Source organism: Ictalurus punctatus, chromosome 3 (assembly GCF_001660625.3).
Source record: "Ictalurus punctatus breed USDA103 chromosome 3, Coco_2.0, whole genome shotgun sequence".
NCBI lineage: Eukaryota > Metazoa > Chordata > Actinopteri > Siluriformes > Ictaluridae > Ictalurus > Ictalurus punctatus.
In genome coordinates, this window is record NC_030418.2 from 26,469,683 (window position 1) to 26,484,778 (window position 15,096).

At 37.0% G+C, this 15,096-nt stretch overlaps 2 protein-coding genes across 3 annotated transcripts; both read left to right on the forward strand.

Moving 5' to 3' along the window:
- On the forward strand, positions 1-9,623 carry sncga (synuclein, gamma a). Of its 2 annotated transcripts, XM_017463586.2 has the most exons (6): positions 1-306; positions 3,937-3,978; positions 5,329-5,456; positions 5,606-5,626; positions 6,841-6,897; positions 8,338-9,623. In XM_017463586.2, the coding sequence occupies exons 1-5, from the start codon at positions 186-188 to the stop codon at positions 6,895-6,897; spliced, it is 369 nt and encodes a 122-aa protein (XP_017319075.1). In that variant the 5' UTR covers positions 1-185; the 3' UTR covers positions 8,338-9,623. The 2 variants fall into 2 exon arrangements, with proteins under 2 accessions (XP_017319075.1, XP_017319076.1); XM_017463587.3 differs by lacking the exon at positions 5,606-5,626 and having other exon boundaries at positions 7-306.
- A 3,272-nt stretch (positions 9,624-12,895) lies between these two features.
- Positions 12,896-14,879, forward strand: zgc:193505 (uncharacterized protein LOC559113 homolog). Its single transcript, XM_047154031.2, has 3 exons — positions 12,896-13,050; positions 13,674-13,892; positions 14,263-14,879. Exons 1-3 carry the CDS (start codon positions 13,008-13,010, stop codon positions 14,304-14,306), a joined length of 306 nt encoding a protein of 101 aa, XP_047009987.1. The 5' UTR covers positions 12,896-13,007; the 3' UTR covers positions 14,307-14,879.
- The last annotated feature ends 217 nt before the right edge of the window (positions 14,880-15,096 follow it).

Below are 15,096 nucleotides of genomic sequence, written 5' to 3' on the forward strand. Positions count from 1 at the left end.
TCTGTCTGAGCTCTCAGTGCCAAGCCTGCTTTCATAAGAGCCACTCTCTTACACACTCACCCAGGACCCAACAAGCAGTCCAACACACACACACACACACACACACACACAGAGTAAGTGAGCTGCGATAAGACACTGAGCACTAAGCAACTGAAAGTCACTCACAAATCTACACAGCTCTCAGGATGGATGTTCTAAAGAAGGGATTCTCCATGGCCAAGGAGGGAGTGGTAGCGGCAGCTGAGAAGACCAAGGAAGGGTTGGAGGAGGCTGCTGCCAAAACCAAGGAGGGTGTCATGTATGTCGGTACGTCCAGAATAAAAGTTTTTTTTGTATATTGTTTATTGATTTCAACCTGAAGCGTCTAGGTTTAACATTATTAAAGAGTCGTTTTCGGCCGTATATAAATAATCACGATGTGTTCTATTTTCGAATGTTGAGAAAATTGCATTACCAGCAATTCTCCTCCAGAAAGAAGACTTACTACTGGGTCTGGAGACCCCTTTTTATATACAGAAAAAATAGATGATGAGAACTGAAATGCTATTTCATGACAGTTTTACTCTTTATTTCTGTAAACCCTATCGAGCTCTGGAGCTCCCTCCTTCGGGATGCTTTTTGGATGCAGTCCTTGATGTCATTATTAATGCTGGCGTGTGTCATCATGATGTGAGCAGAGCTGTAAAGCCTATGGATTTACCAGCATCTCCCACCTGCCTGTCATTCTGATCAGCTGCTTATGTATCAACCGGAGTAATCAGCAGTCCCCGCTGACACACACACACTTAATAACCCTGCTGTGGTCCCTGAGTCACCCCGCACAGCCCTGTGGCTCTGTCTGTACTTTCACTGACCGCAGTGGGTGGGAACCAGAGGGAGATACGATCAATTCATACCGGAATGATCAGGGTGCAGCAAATTAATGGACTAGCAAAGACCAAAACCTTCAACTGAACACATACATACACATGCTTTTTAAGCAACAGTTATCAAATATTTTTGAAATATTTTCTCACATATGGATCAAAAAAAAAAAAAAAAAAAAAAAAAAACTACAACAAATAAAATTGTAATAGAATAAAATTTTAATTCAAGCTCGAAGGTCAGAAAGGTCAGCCGTTAGAAATATAATTCACTATAAAAGATACTTTTTACCTATACTACTTGAATTACATAGAAAAGTCACACTGTAATAGTTAATAACCACAGTTGTACATTCTGTATATTTTGCTGTCATAGTTCCAACTCCAACCTTATTCTCTATTTGTAATAACTTCTTATAAGGTCATGAATATTATTTAAACTATCAATCAAATTGTTTCCATCAGATATCATTGAATAAAACTTCTTTAAATGGACTTTAAGTCCAACTCTATATAAACTATACTATTTGTTTTACTATACTATTGCATTTACTATACTATTATTTTACTATACTATTGTACCATACTATACTATTGCAGGTTACTATTTTAATTGTAATATTAAGACATTTTTTTATCATTGTTAAAAGATTAATATTAATAACGTATTTTAATATTAAATACCGTTGCACTTTATGACAGTACTAACCCTTTTTATCTTTAACCCACATGTGACTGAAAGCTTGTAACTGCTGCAGAGCTTGAGCAATGTTACAGCAATGCAAATGGAAAGCAGTGTCTGTGGAGAACTGGTAGCGTGTCTGAGGTAGAAGTGATGGTAATGTCTACATCTCCAGCATGACATTTCTGCCCTGTAAGAAATGAAAGGAGTGAGTGAGAAGTGGCAACACACTGACAATGTTGGCTGCTTCAACAGTAATAAGAGAGAACTTTTGCATCCCTATGGCACACTATTGTGAGTACTCTTGAGGTAGTGTACTATACAGGTTATGAGCATGTTCTCTGCTTATCTCTCCTTGTGCATCATTTTTATTGTCTTCTGCTAAGGTACACTTGGTACTGCAAACACACAATGTGTTAGTATATGTGGCTGAGTGTTCTGAGATACAGATATGAGTGTGTCTCATCCATATATTCCCTCTATTTGCTAGTGTGTACTCTAGACTGTCTGCTTGTGTGCATGTGGTTTCTCAGACACGTCTATAAAGTGAGCTGTGTGAGTAGAAAAAAAAAAAGCAAAAAAGCAGTGAACTGGTAGATTGGGTTAAGGGAGGGGTGGAGGAGTGAGTGCATTAGAGCTTGAGGTAAAAGCTTTAGATAGACAGTGCATCAGAGGTCAGACAATACTGCACATACTGTACATGCATATGCAGTATAGTTGCATATCTGAAATGCATTTCAAATTCCTGATGTTTGATTCCAAAGTGCCATTTAAACATTAAACATTAAAACACATTATTATAAGATACATATTATATATATATATGTTCTCTGCTTATATATATATATATATAATCAAAACCAGTCATACATTTTTGCTATTTGATGAATACATGTAGTATGTATTTTACTTTAGATCATTTTGAAGGTCGTTTACTGTTACACACACACACACAATCATTCACACAAATTGGTCATTACATTGTACACAAGCCCGGGCTCCAACAGAAAAATGTTTGTCCCGATGATGCCACAGCCAATTGAGCTAAATTGTCTGTGCTCTCTGGGTAGAAAGGCTTGCATACTGTCTCTCCCCTGTCATTCACAGTAACGCTAGCCAATCCTGGGCACCTGTGAACTCATGTATGTGGAAGAGGGCAGATAGCACCTCTGCCCTGTGACACAGCATGAGCAGCAATTCGAAAATATGCACTTGGCTGGCTTCATGTCTCTCAGAGGACGCACGTGTTAGCCGTCACCCTCCCCAGTTGGTAGCTGTTGTATGATATGGGAGAGCTAGCTGGTGGCTGGAAATTGGGAGGTGACCAAAATAGGGGGAAATGAAAAAAAATGAAAAGCCAAACATCATTATACATTCACAATTTTCATTTCATCCATCCATCCATTCATTTTCCATATCACTTATCCTACACCGGGTCACTCGGAGAATGGCGCTTATCCCTGGTGACTCAGGGCACAAGCCAGGGGACACCCTGGATGAGGTCATTTTCATTTTTTCCCTTAATTACATTATGCATTTAGTACATTTCTGCAAAAGAAAATCAATTTTGTCCAAATAAATAAATAAAACTGGCACAAAAATCTTTATTTCAGCAATTGCATGTCTGTCAAGAATGAAATCTTTAACATACCCAGGCTCAGAGCTTCCTGTAACCTGTGGAGGAACTACAGAACTTTTAGCATGTTACCTTTCCCTCCATCCTCCATTTAATTTATTATATGGACTACCACTCACAGTGTTATGCCATCCGATATTGTGTGAGTCATGTTCAAATAGATCTTTCTACTGATCCCAACAGCAGCCTTATAAAACCCAGGCCTTTGTGTTTGTCCCCCCAGCGGTAGTCAGGCTCTCTGGAATGTGCATGTCCTGGTGCTAAATCAGCCCGTTGTACTGGAGAACAAGAACAGCGCTTTATTTGACATGTGTGTTTGCGTGAGTGTGTTTGTAATTTTCATGAGATGGGGAAGAATGTGGCCCACATTGCACTGGGATTTTAGTTGCAAGGGTAAAAATGGACATTCAGAACATTTCAGAGTGCTGTGTGGGTGTTGTCCAGAATTAGACAACAACAGGGTGCATGTTCAGAGTCCATCTTTCATGTCCTGTAAAATTGTCGATCTAGAGGAAGTGTGTAACTGACATTTGCTCTGCTTTTAAAAGGCTGGGCAGAACTCCAGCTCTACACATAGAGCAGCGGCTGCAGTGGAGCTTAGAAAAGTCCAGAAAGAACTGCCCCTGCAGTGCATTACTTAAATATTAAACATCAGCGCTTCACCTCACCTTGTTTGAGCCATTACAGATGCACTTTATATAATGAATTTACAAATTTTACATTTAACCTTCTTTTTTTTTTCGTCCTTCTTACAGGTACAAAGACAAAGGAAGGTATGGTTTCCAGCGTGAACACAGGTTAGGACAGAAAGCTGCACACTTCTACACCACTTATTTTAATTCCTGTTAACAGCACAAATCCATTTTACTTAACCATTTAATAATACTGTTTATACCACCGTGCTGATGAATGATTGATTCTGATTGGTCAGAAGGTATTGATTAACTTTTTTTTTCTTTTCATAACATCAGCACTGACAGTGGTGTCAGCTGCAAGTTATACACTCATTCTAATGCATTAGAAATCACTATATAAATCACGTACACAGGGAATTGTATGGCAGATGCTCCACATAAACAAATAATTGTAATTGTGGATATGGTGAAGTTTTCAATGTCGAGATGTTTATTTCGCATTTTGGAAGGAGTCTCCAGTGTCAGTGGTTTATAACAGTCAGAGGTAAAGGTAGAAAGTCTTCACGGATGGATATGGTTACAGATTCTCTGTAACAGGACAAGCTGCAGTTTTGCCTTATTAGAGAGAGAAAAAGAGAAGCTGGTGTGGGAATGGAACGAATGCTTATCGCTTATAACATAAGTGATAACAGAGGCTAACTTGTTTCTACGACATTAAATGAACTATAAATGCAAAAGTTATAATAAAGTTGTATAAGACAAATAAAACCCGTTGGGAATGTGCTTTTATAGGGAAATAACGTTTGGATGGTATTGGCATCACACCACACTGTTGTTGATTATCATTAATATCACTATCATTAATAATTGTTGTAACATTCTCCAGCTCATTGATTCTCATTTTATACATTGTATTTCATACCAAACGCCTTCTATTTATCTTATATCCTTTTTCATTTTCATGTTTTTTTTTTTTTTAAATTAGGTTTTTGTTTTGTTTTTTTGCACAAACTGTACAGCACTTTGGGTGTACGGTGGCTTCGTGGTTAGCTTGTTTGCCTTTCACCTCCGGGGTTGGGGATTTGAATCCTGCCTCTGCCCTGTGTGCACGGAGTTTGCATGTTCTCCCCATGCTTCGGGGGTTTCCTCCACAAGTCCAAAGACATGCATGGCATTGTGGTTGGCAATGTGATTGACATTTCAAAATTGTCCATAGTGTGTGACTGGGTGTGAGAGTTTGTGTGCGATTGTGCCCTGTGATGGGTTTGCACCCTGTCCTGGTTGTCCCCCGCCTTTTGCCCCAGTTTCCCTGGAATAGGCTCGAAGCTTTGACCCTGTGTGGGATAAACGGCATGGAAAATGCATGTACAGCAATTTGACCTGTGTTTTAAATGTATGAAAAGTCTCATATAAATAAAAAGTTAATACAATTATTATTGATAACTATAATTATTATTGATCATTATTGTTAGTAGTAATATTGTATGTAAGGTTATTGTCTCATGTTCCCAGTTGCCCAGAAGACGACTGAACAGGCGAATCTTGTGGGCGAGGCTGCAGTAGCAGGAGCCAATGAGGTATCAGGGAAGGCAGTGGAGGGTCTGGGGACTGTAGTGGCATCTACTGGACTGATCAACCCGGTAAACACCACATCTAGAATAACCACATGTGTAAAACTCTATGTGTAAAACTGTAGTAATTCACCAGTTTTGTTGCATTTTCTTATGTGATGACGTTGTTTATTATGTTCTTATATTGATCTGTTTCCCTCATGTGCGACTGTGACCAGGATGAACAGCCAATCACTGAGGTGCTAACATGGGCTCAAACATTCAGCATGATCTTATGTTCCTGCTCATGAGCTTTCAACATCAAACCATTTCATAACCTCAAAGGAAGATACTTAAAAAATTTAAAGGAAGTTGAAGTTTTAGATTTATTTAATAAAAGGAGATATAGTCTGATGATGAAACTCATGAAGCACAAAAATACCCCCCCCCCCCCCCCCCCCCCTTTACCCCTGAGGCCAGACAGACTCCTGGCAGTCTAATGACAGAGACTGTCGATGCTGAAACTGCATTTCAGTGTGAGCGCAATCAATACCGGTTTGTTATGTCTAGTTTGGTAGCCTAGCTCTGGTTTAAAAAAAAAAAGTAAACACTAAGGTCTTTGGGGCATTAATGACATGACAAAGTTTAGGTCATTCCATATTTGTTTTGACAACCAGAAATTTTCGGGTTTTTTTAGTATTAAGTAACTGTGTGATATGGTAGTTGTGTAAAAATAAATTTATTCAACAAAAAAGTCACAGAAGGGCGTACATGTTTATTGAGAAATCTAGATCATATAAATATGCAGACTGGAAATCAACACACAGTCACGCTCCTGTTTAACAAATGTGACAAGACAAGATCATATGCAGACTAGAATATGATATTTCTCTTGTATTTAATGACACTTAATATGTTTGATACGATAGCCATGCCTATTTCTTAAAAGAATGCAACAGCACCACTGTAGGTTTTGAACATTGACCAGTCTCAAATCAATTCCTCCAAAAGGCTTTAATCAAAAAAGTTGTATTTAAGAAAGAGAAACAATAACACTTCAAACGTATTCCCATGACTGCATTATCTTGAAGGCTAACTCAATTTTTCTTATAGTGAACCCTTGGATATTCACCACTGCTATTTTCTTTCACGGATCATTCGATTCTAATCCACATCTAATCATCTATATGCATGGGTTTTGATATAAAATTGTTTTCACATTTCCCCCTAATTCCAAACTCGTACACGTCCTCCCAGCTAACCAAGAAATTCTCTTAAACGCTGCAGACGTAAACAGCGACACTTTTACTTTATAGCACTCTTACAGCCAGGTATATATACACTGAACAAAATTGAACAAAAAATGGTTAAACTTATAGAACTTGGTGAGTTGCTGGCCTGGCTCTGAAGAGGCTATGTCCTATTCTAAAGCTCAGATCAAATACCTGAGTCACTGTTCTCCATCTCTTCTCAGGCCGAACCGTCCCAAACCGAAGAAGCAGCAGAGCCAGCTGCAGATGCAGGACAATAGGTAAGAGAGAGACAGAAAGAGAGACAGAGAGAGAGAGAGAAGAGGAAATAATGACAGGCATAGAGATATATGATATGTTGGGGACAGTGAGAAGGTGGATGTGTTGGAAGACCACACAGAAGAACCTATCCATTAAATGCTATTTTATAATGCTATCTTTCACAGTTGGTTATTATAGATATAGACTCCATATGAATTTAACAAACTGTTTCAGCTCATTACATGCTTGCTGGATTAGGGATTCACAATTTTTTTTGCAGCCATGAACTCCTTCCAGTGTAAAAGAATTCCTACTGAACCCTTTACACATATAATGCAATGATTGATATGAGTTCTTTATTTTATAGAGACTTTAGAGCTTTTTATTCCTGAACTTTCTATTTAAGTGCCATCTTTAATACTACAGGGTGTCCCGAAAGTCTCCATGCATAGGGGAAATTAACATTTTTTTGCAAAATGTAACTCCTCTATTGCCATTTCTTTATAAACACACATGGAGTCGTCTCGCCCTACTTTAGCTCCCAGTTTGGCAACAGCGTCGTGTGTGATGTACATGTTTCTTGTTCAAGTCCATCCTATATCTTGCGACCGCGTCCCGATCCAGCCATGAGAATGATTTCAATACCTTCATCAAAGGCATTCTTAAAGGCTACCTGAAAATATATATAATATAAATCAAGTATATAAAATAAGTACAAAAAATTTTGGAAGACTTAACACTTTGCTAAAAAGTGTTAATTTCCCCTATGTATGGAGACTTTTGGGACACCCTGTAATTATACCAGCACTGTTGGGTTCTCGATTCTGATTGGTCAAAAGGTGTTGATTAATTTTCTATAACAGCAGTTCCAACAATAATGCTGGCTCCAAGGTAGATCACAGGTTTATGTTAATGTGTAATGTAATATGTTATTGTTTCTATAGTAACATGACAAGCTGCAATTTTTTTGTCTTATTAACTGAAAAAGAGAGACAAAAGCTGGTAAGAAATTTGTTTATAACGCCTACAACAATATGCTATGTACAAGGATTCACTCTTTAATAAATAAAAATTATAATCATCAGTAAGAAGAATAAAACACTTCAGGATGTGCTGCTATAAGAAAATAATCAACTTTGGTGTGGTAATGAATCACACTACTCTGCTGCTGAATATTTTCACATCCTGTAGACATAATACCAGCCCCTAAAAAAATCTCCTTAATCAAACGGTGCAGTTTCTGGCTATAGTGTATATCACAGGTCCCGTGGTGGAGTGAGCGCGGTCTGGTGGGCCCATTTTGACCCCACTTTGAGAAAACATGAGACTAGAGTTAAGCTGTAATACCTTATAATTAAGACCTTACAATTTTGCTAACTTTGTGTGATTTTTTTAAAAAGCTAGACTTGCTCATTGTCCCTCTCATTTCCTTACTGAAATCTTTTCCGTTTGTATTTCAGGGTCGTTATCTTCTAGGACCGATGGCTTCTTGACATGGTCTTTTGGTGTTCAAGAGGATAGTAAGATGTTAACTGCAGTCAGTTCCCTACTGTTTCTTGTGTTTTGATCCCTCCAACACCAAAGCTTTTTAGAGTGACTCGAAAAACACTTCCCAAATAGCATTGATATATAAATGGCTGAAGTTGGGATGAAGTAGTGGTAGTACTATAATACCTGAATGCCTTTTGTCTAATGAAAATCAAGACACACGTCTCCCTGTCAAATTTTCAGTTGTTTGTACACTCCACTTAGCGTCTCCTCTCTGTTTCACTAGTCACTTAGAAGTTGGTTTCTACAACTAGACTTCCAAAACGATTCTATCGATTCCACCTGCATTTATCTCCCGTCCCTCTTTGTCTTTCATGAAGGCGTGTTCTGTTCTGAACTACATGTAATTGTCCTCCATCACTAAGCACACACAGACCTATACTGTTCTCTCTCCTCAATCAGCATTCTGCTTATGCTTAGGGTTCTATCATATACACTTATATATAATATAAAATGATATGTATACACCAAACACTTTGCTCTTGAGTCAGCTTGCACACTGGTGTAGTACACCTGCTGTACCTGTATCAGCTTAAAGGCATCCCCAACCCCAATGTCTTACTAACCCTTTGTACTAGTGCCTAATACCTCAGAGAGCAGTAAAGATCAGGCTTTTGGTTATCATTAAAGAGGAAGATATAAACATCTCTGCCTTTTTTGGAATAAAAATGAATGTCCTGACAGATTTAAGTGAGTTTCTAAGTAGCTCTGAAAGCATAAAGCAAGACTGGATGAATATGATGATGGAGAAAGCTAATGACATAATGACATCCTCTGTTAATGATCCAACAAAAAGTAATGCTATAGAGCTCAGGTGACAACAATCCTTACTGTCTTAAAATGCAGTTCTGCTCTAAGTGATGAATTACTAATCTGCCTGCTCGGCAACCCTTTCTTAATTATCCTAGTTCTTATTCTTTAAAGTTTTTTTTTTTTTTTTGTAACAGTGTCCACTGTTAAAAGCGCTATAGAAATAAAACTGAATTGAAAATGAATTGAACTGTGGAAACTGAGCTGAAATATTACAAATGGAAGCATTGTTTTGCAGAAGCTATGCATGTTGCCTTAAACACAACTCACTAACTGACTATAACTGTGGCGCAAATATCTGCGAATTATTTTTCCAGTCAAATGATTTTTTTTTTTCATTTTCTAAATGAATTCAGCACCTGAAATAAATGTTTGGTTAAAAATTAAACTGCCTACCAGTATTGTATTTTCTTTTAAACAGTAAAGCACATCAAACAAATACAGTAAGCTAGAGGATATTAAATAATACATTTCAACCTACATAAGCAAAATGGAATGAAAATATTTGATTATATCTAATATTCGTCATCGTGAGATTACAGTGCAACATTATAAAGTTAATTAAAAACAATTACTTCAAACATGAGCAGTAAGATCATTTAGTATTTGGTTCTAGAAGAATCAAAACAATTTGCCAATAAGATAAGACCATTTCAAGCTGGAAATTGACTAGAAATATATTCTTAATCATATGTTTGATGCATAATGATAAATATGAGCTCATTCTGACTATATTTTAGATATTTGCACTTGATATAATTTTTCTTGTGGTGTGTCAGTTTTGTTACGACACCTTCTAGGCTGATTTACATTAAACTAGTAAATGGCAATGAAGTTAATTGGAAACAATAAGCAAAAGTCAGCACACTATACCCTGTATACAAACAGGAAGTTTTTTTGGCTCTTGTGTAAAATGGTTTTTAGTTCACTATTTATATACATTTTATTAAAAATTACAACAATAACAGGGTTGTGTATTATTTTTTTCTTAATCGCATCCCAAATTAGACGGTGTTGGCATGCCACATCATCACCATCATGTGACTCTGATATACCAGAGGTACATTGACCTACAACATTTGTTATGTTTGTAACGTACATCAGCATGGACACATCAACACAAATCTGACTCAAAATTGACCAAAGCAGTCTTTAAGAATTCATAATCCTTTCTAAATGTTTGTGTAGATTAATGTCAGGTGTCAGATGAGGATATGAAGCTCTCATGCACATTAATCAAAAGTACATAAAATGTAACAGAACTGGGCTTGGCCAATATATATTCACAGAATGTTCATATACACCAAAGCATTAAAGTGATCGCACACCATGCACACACCCCAGGTGAATGTCGTCACTCCCCATTTTTGTCAACCAACCTTGACAACCAGAAAAACACCTCAATAAAATAAAAGGTGCGCAAAGAAGGCATGATGTGAATGTACATAAATGTAGAGCAAACAGACACCCTGCCTCGAGGATGCCTTTCCAGTTTTATCGTCATCATCAAAACAACAAACACAACACAATGCACACAATTGTGTGAGATGACAGAATCTTTTCTTTTCTTTCTTTCTTTTTTTATAACACCCAGAGGAAAATGTCTTTCCTGAAAGGTTTCTTTTTGATATTTCCAGAGATTTAATGAGGATTCTCATTTGTGTTTCAGTTAGATATCAACTTTGTCAGAAATATTTATCCTAAAATTCCTTAGGAGAGATAGAATGAAGAAAAAAGACTTGAGATTTTTCTGAGAATAAACAAGGCAATATAGAAAGGAGGGTCACACTTGGTATCAGCTGGGTTTGACATTGCTATAAACCAAGACATTACTACCACCCTGAAATCTGTTAAATAATGTATAACATATATACACTTTTTCACTGCGCAGTAAAATGAAGTTAATATGTTGAGTAAAATGGAAAAATAAGTAGTCCAAAGTATTTAGAATACTCAAATATTTTTTATATGCATATTATTACATTTACAACTAAAATAATAGTTGAAATATAGAATATTTGTCACCTAAGACACGTCTCATGTACTGTATATTACAAATGCTAAGATATGTAACATAAACTGTAGATCTCTAGTAATCTTGGTAGTGTATTTGAATTAAATGTGACTCATCAGTAACTTAGCAGATCGGAGTACAGTACGTGCCTTTGCTGAGATCGCTACCGAAACTCAAGAGGAGACACATGTTAGATTTATGGGGACTTAAGCAGACAACTCCCTTTTATTTCCATTTGAAAAACTGAAAATAATAAAGGGAAAATAAAAAAGATTTCATTTGTCTTGTGGAGGTGTGGAAGTGCTTCTGGAGATAAAAAAAAAAAAAAAGCAGGTGAACAAATCTGTTCACCTGCAGCAGATGATCTGAACCTGTCTGTTAAAGAACAAAAGGACTGTTTCAAACTGAGTATAATCTGTTTTCCTCTGTGTGATGATTTTAATATGAGTAGGAGAATCTTAACATTCCAGCTGAGTAAGAAATCCTCCACCCATTCTGAGCACAGCCAAACCCACATACACCAAAACACAAACAAACCTGTACACTAGCAACGCTCGAGACTCCTGATGATGTGTATGACAACCTGTGATCAAACCTCAGATTGTTTAAAAAAGAAAAAAGGACAACTTGACAAATCTGAGCATTTAAGACTGCAACTGCAACTGTGGTCTCTCTCTATTACACTAAAGCCTCCAATTACAAAATATAATGTTAGACTAATGTTGGCTAGCTTCCTAACAAACCTAACAAATGACCTACTGCTAGATAGCCAGTAAGCTTGGCTACTGATTTTAATGTTAGATACTTTGCTAGTGAACTTGGCTATTGGTGTCTATATTAGCTAGTTTGCTAGCGACCTTGGGAACTGGTTTTAATGTTAGCTTGCATGCTAGTGTTGCTATTGCTGGGGTGCACGGTGGCTTAGTGGTTAGCACGTTCGCCTCACACCTCCAGTGTCCGGGGTTCGATTCCTGCTGGGGCCATGTGTGTGTGGAGTTTGCATATTCTCCCCATGCAGTCCAAAGACATGCATGGTAGGCTGATTGGTGTGTCTAAAGTGTCTGTAGTGTGTGATTGTGCCCTGAGATGGACTGGCACCCTGTCCCCGGACCCTTACCCCGTCTTGTGCCTGATGCTTCCTGGGATAGGCTCCAGGTTCCCCTGTGACCCCGAAAAAGAGTAAGCGGGTGAAGATGCATGGATGGCTGCTAGTGCTTTAGTGTCTATGGTTTATAGTTAGCCTAACAGTGGCAAAAAAAAAAATGGTTAGCTACTAACGCTGAATAGCTAAAAGCTACTTTTTTTTATTTATTTATTTTTTTTTTACAATTTTTTATTTTTTTTTACATTATTTAAACATTAAATAATCTTATATCATGCTTGAGTCATAGATCAGTTTACAGATGAATGGACTTTCTGAGGTTAAAGATTCTGTCCATGTCCACCAATGTTTTCGAAAGTTCAGAATCAGAGTTTCTGGTTTGTTTCACTGTTTTACTGCATCTTGTCTTTAATCCAAGGGCACGTGAAATAGTTTAACAGTGAGTAAACCAGTGAAACCAGTCTAGCTTGATCATGTCTTCCCTCCTGTTTCCATTCCACATTCAGCAAATCAGCCAATGGCCTTTCAGTTTCAGGGTGTAAGAGAATGTAAATGCACCCTTCATAAGAATCCACCCTAACCTGGTTTCTCACACACACACTGATACACACGGGGAAGCACATTATTCTGCTGCTGAGGACTTCATTCCTGTAAACATGTCTATAAATCACTTTGTTGATGCTGCAGTAGACAAAGCAGGTGAGTGGATTTATTATTTTTTTTAAAGGCCTCATTTCTGTTCTTTTTTTGTCATTACAGCCATACTTTTTATATTTTTATTTTTGTTTTGTTTTTTGCTTGTTCAATAGTTTATTGTGTAAAGTTGAGAAACTCTAAACAGAAAAAGTTTGAACGTCTACTATTCCACATACAGTCCTGTCATGTTCTCCTGCAGGTACTCCGGTTTCCTCCCCTAGTCCAAAAACATGCGTTGTAGGTTGTTTGGCACTTCCAAATTGTCCGTAGTGTGTGAATGGGTGTGTGGTTGTGCCCTGTGATGGGTTTGCACCCTGTCTAGCCTTGTGCCCAGAGTTCCATGGGATAGGCTCCAGGCTCCCTGCGATCCTGTGTTGGATAAGCGGTACAGAACATAGATGGACAGAATTAAAGTTTACTTTGACCTTTTCTTTTCTCTTCTTAAATATTGAATAATGAAATAATAAAAATCACTTTGGTTATTTTTGCTTTTCTAAAACTTTTATCAATGAAGTATAAACCGAACAGACTCCACCAGACTTTGCTATTGTCAATCTTTCCTTTTAGTTTCATTGCACTGAGATATTTAACAACTAATATTCATCATATTTGCTTTCCCACCCCAGCTTCAACTGCCAAAATGAAGGTGAAATCCATGTTGGGAGGAGGAGGAGCAGACGCAAAGAAACCAAGCAAGTCAGGAGGTATTGGAGGCCTTTTTCCCTCAGCAGGAGATACTGGTAACGGAAACAAAGAGAAGAAAGGAGGACTGTTTGGAGGCCTACTCTCAACACCCCAGGATGAAATGAAACCAGGAGGTGCAGCAGGAGGTGGAGCAGGAGAAAGTACGCTGTCTTGATTCCTTTAATTATAAAAATATGTATGATGTTGAAGTAACAGCACATTTCTCAATCCTTCTAGTTAGTCTATGCAAAGTTAAATATTTATTTGTTACTCATTTTAATGTTTATAATAATTGAAAACAAGAAAGGAAGACAATTGACTAACTTAATCTTAAAAGGATCTTAATCTTTTTTAAAACGATTAAAAGTTTTGCTGGCCTGAGGTTCTAAGCTGTGTTTTATAACCCATCTCAGTAGAGGAAATAATTCACACACTACATAATACTGGGAGTCAGTCTAGATAAGCACATGTGGATGTTGCTGATGAAGAGCTACACAGTAATACATAAATACATAATATTTTGCTTTCCAGGCCAGGATTTCAACTTGGCAGTGGATGAGCTTGCTGATTTCTAAGATGAAGGAGCAGGCCATGTTTCCAAATGTCACCTGAAATGCTGCAATTATTGAATTTCTGCTTTTCTTCTGAATGGAGCTAGACAGAACAAATACAACAGGAAAAGCTTAAAAAGCTACTGTGTATATGAAGACATGGCCAATGAAGAAGCGACAATTCAGACGATTACTATTTTATCTAGCAACAAATGTCAACCAGCGTTACATGTTCACACGTGATTAACAGTGTTTGGTGGAATTATATAAATTTTATGTTTTTCTACACAATTATATATATATATATATATATATATATATATATATATATATATATATATATATATATATATATAGATAGATAGATAGATAGATAGATTTTTTTTCCAACTTAAAACAGGCATATGTGTTCTCTACCAAAAGGTATCCGATTCTCACATTAAATGTACGCTAAGCTTATTTTTTAACATTTTAATGTTTACATGGTTTTTAAATTAAAATAGCCAATAACTACTGATAAATTCGGGAAATTTTGTAAATTCATATTTGTTTTTGTTTGTTTTTAACTTGTGCCCTTGATGCCCCACTCAGTTTTTTTTTTTTTTTTATAATCCTACGTAAGTCTCTTCTCTTCAAATATGTAAGTTCTACTTTTATTAGCAATATTGTAATGTAAGCAAAAGAATTTGAATAAAGAAAGATGTTAATGGATAATTGAGAGTTATATTGTGGCTGTAGATGTGAACCAAAGAGATGGCAGGGTGGTACTAGATGTGATCTGCCAAAATCATTTCTATTTAAAAGACTAATGCAC

Excerpts from the sequence above, each read along its gene's own strand:
- sncga (XM_017463586.2), top strand. The coding sequence starts at position 186 with ATGGATGTTCTAAAGAAGGGATTCTCCATGGCCAAGGAGGGAGTGGTA. Across the intron at positions 307-3,936 it reads GGAGGGTGTCATGTATGTCG|GTACAAAGACAAAGGAAGGT; the intron begins GTACGTCCAGAA and ends TCCTTCTTACAG. Across the intron at positions 5,627-6,840 it reads ATGAACAGCCAATCACTGAG|GCCGAACCGTCCCAAACCGA; the intron begins GTGCTAACATGG and ends ATCTCTTCTCAG.
- zgc:193505 (XM_047154031.2), top strand. The coding sequence starts at position 13,008 with ATGTCTATAAATCACTTTGTTGATGCTGCAGTAGACAAAGCAG. Across the intron at positions 13,051-13,673 it reads TGCTGCAGTAGACAAAGCAG|CTTCAACTGCCAAAATGAAG; the intron begins GTGAGTGGATTT and ends TTCCCACCCCAG. Across the intron at positions 13,893-14,262 it reads AGGAGGTGGAGCAGGAGAAA|GCCAGGATTTCAACTTGGCA; the intron begins GTACGCTGTCTT and ends TTTGCTTTCCAG.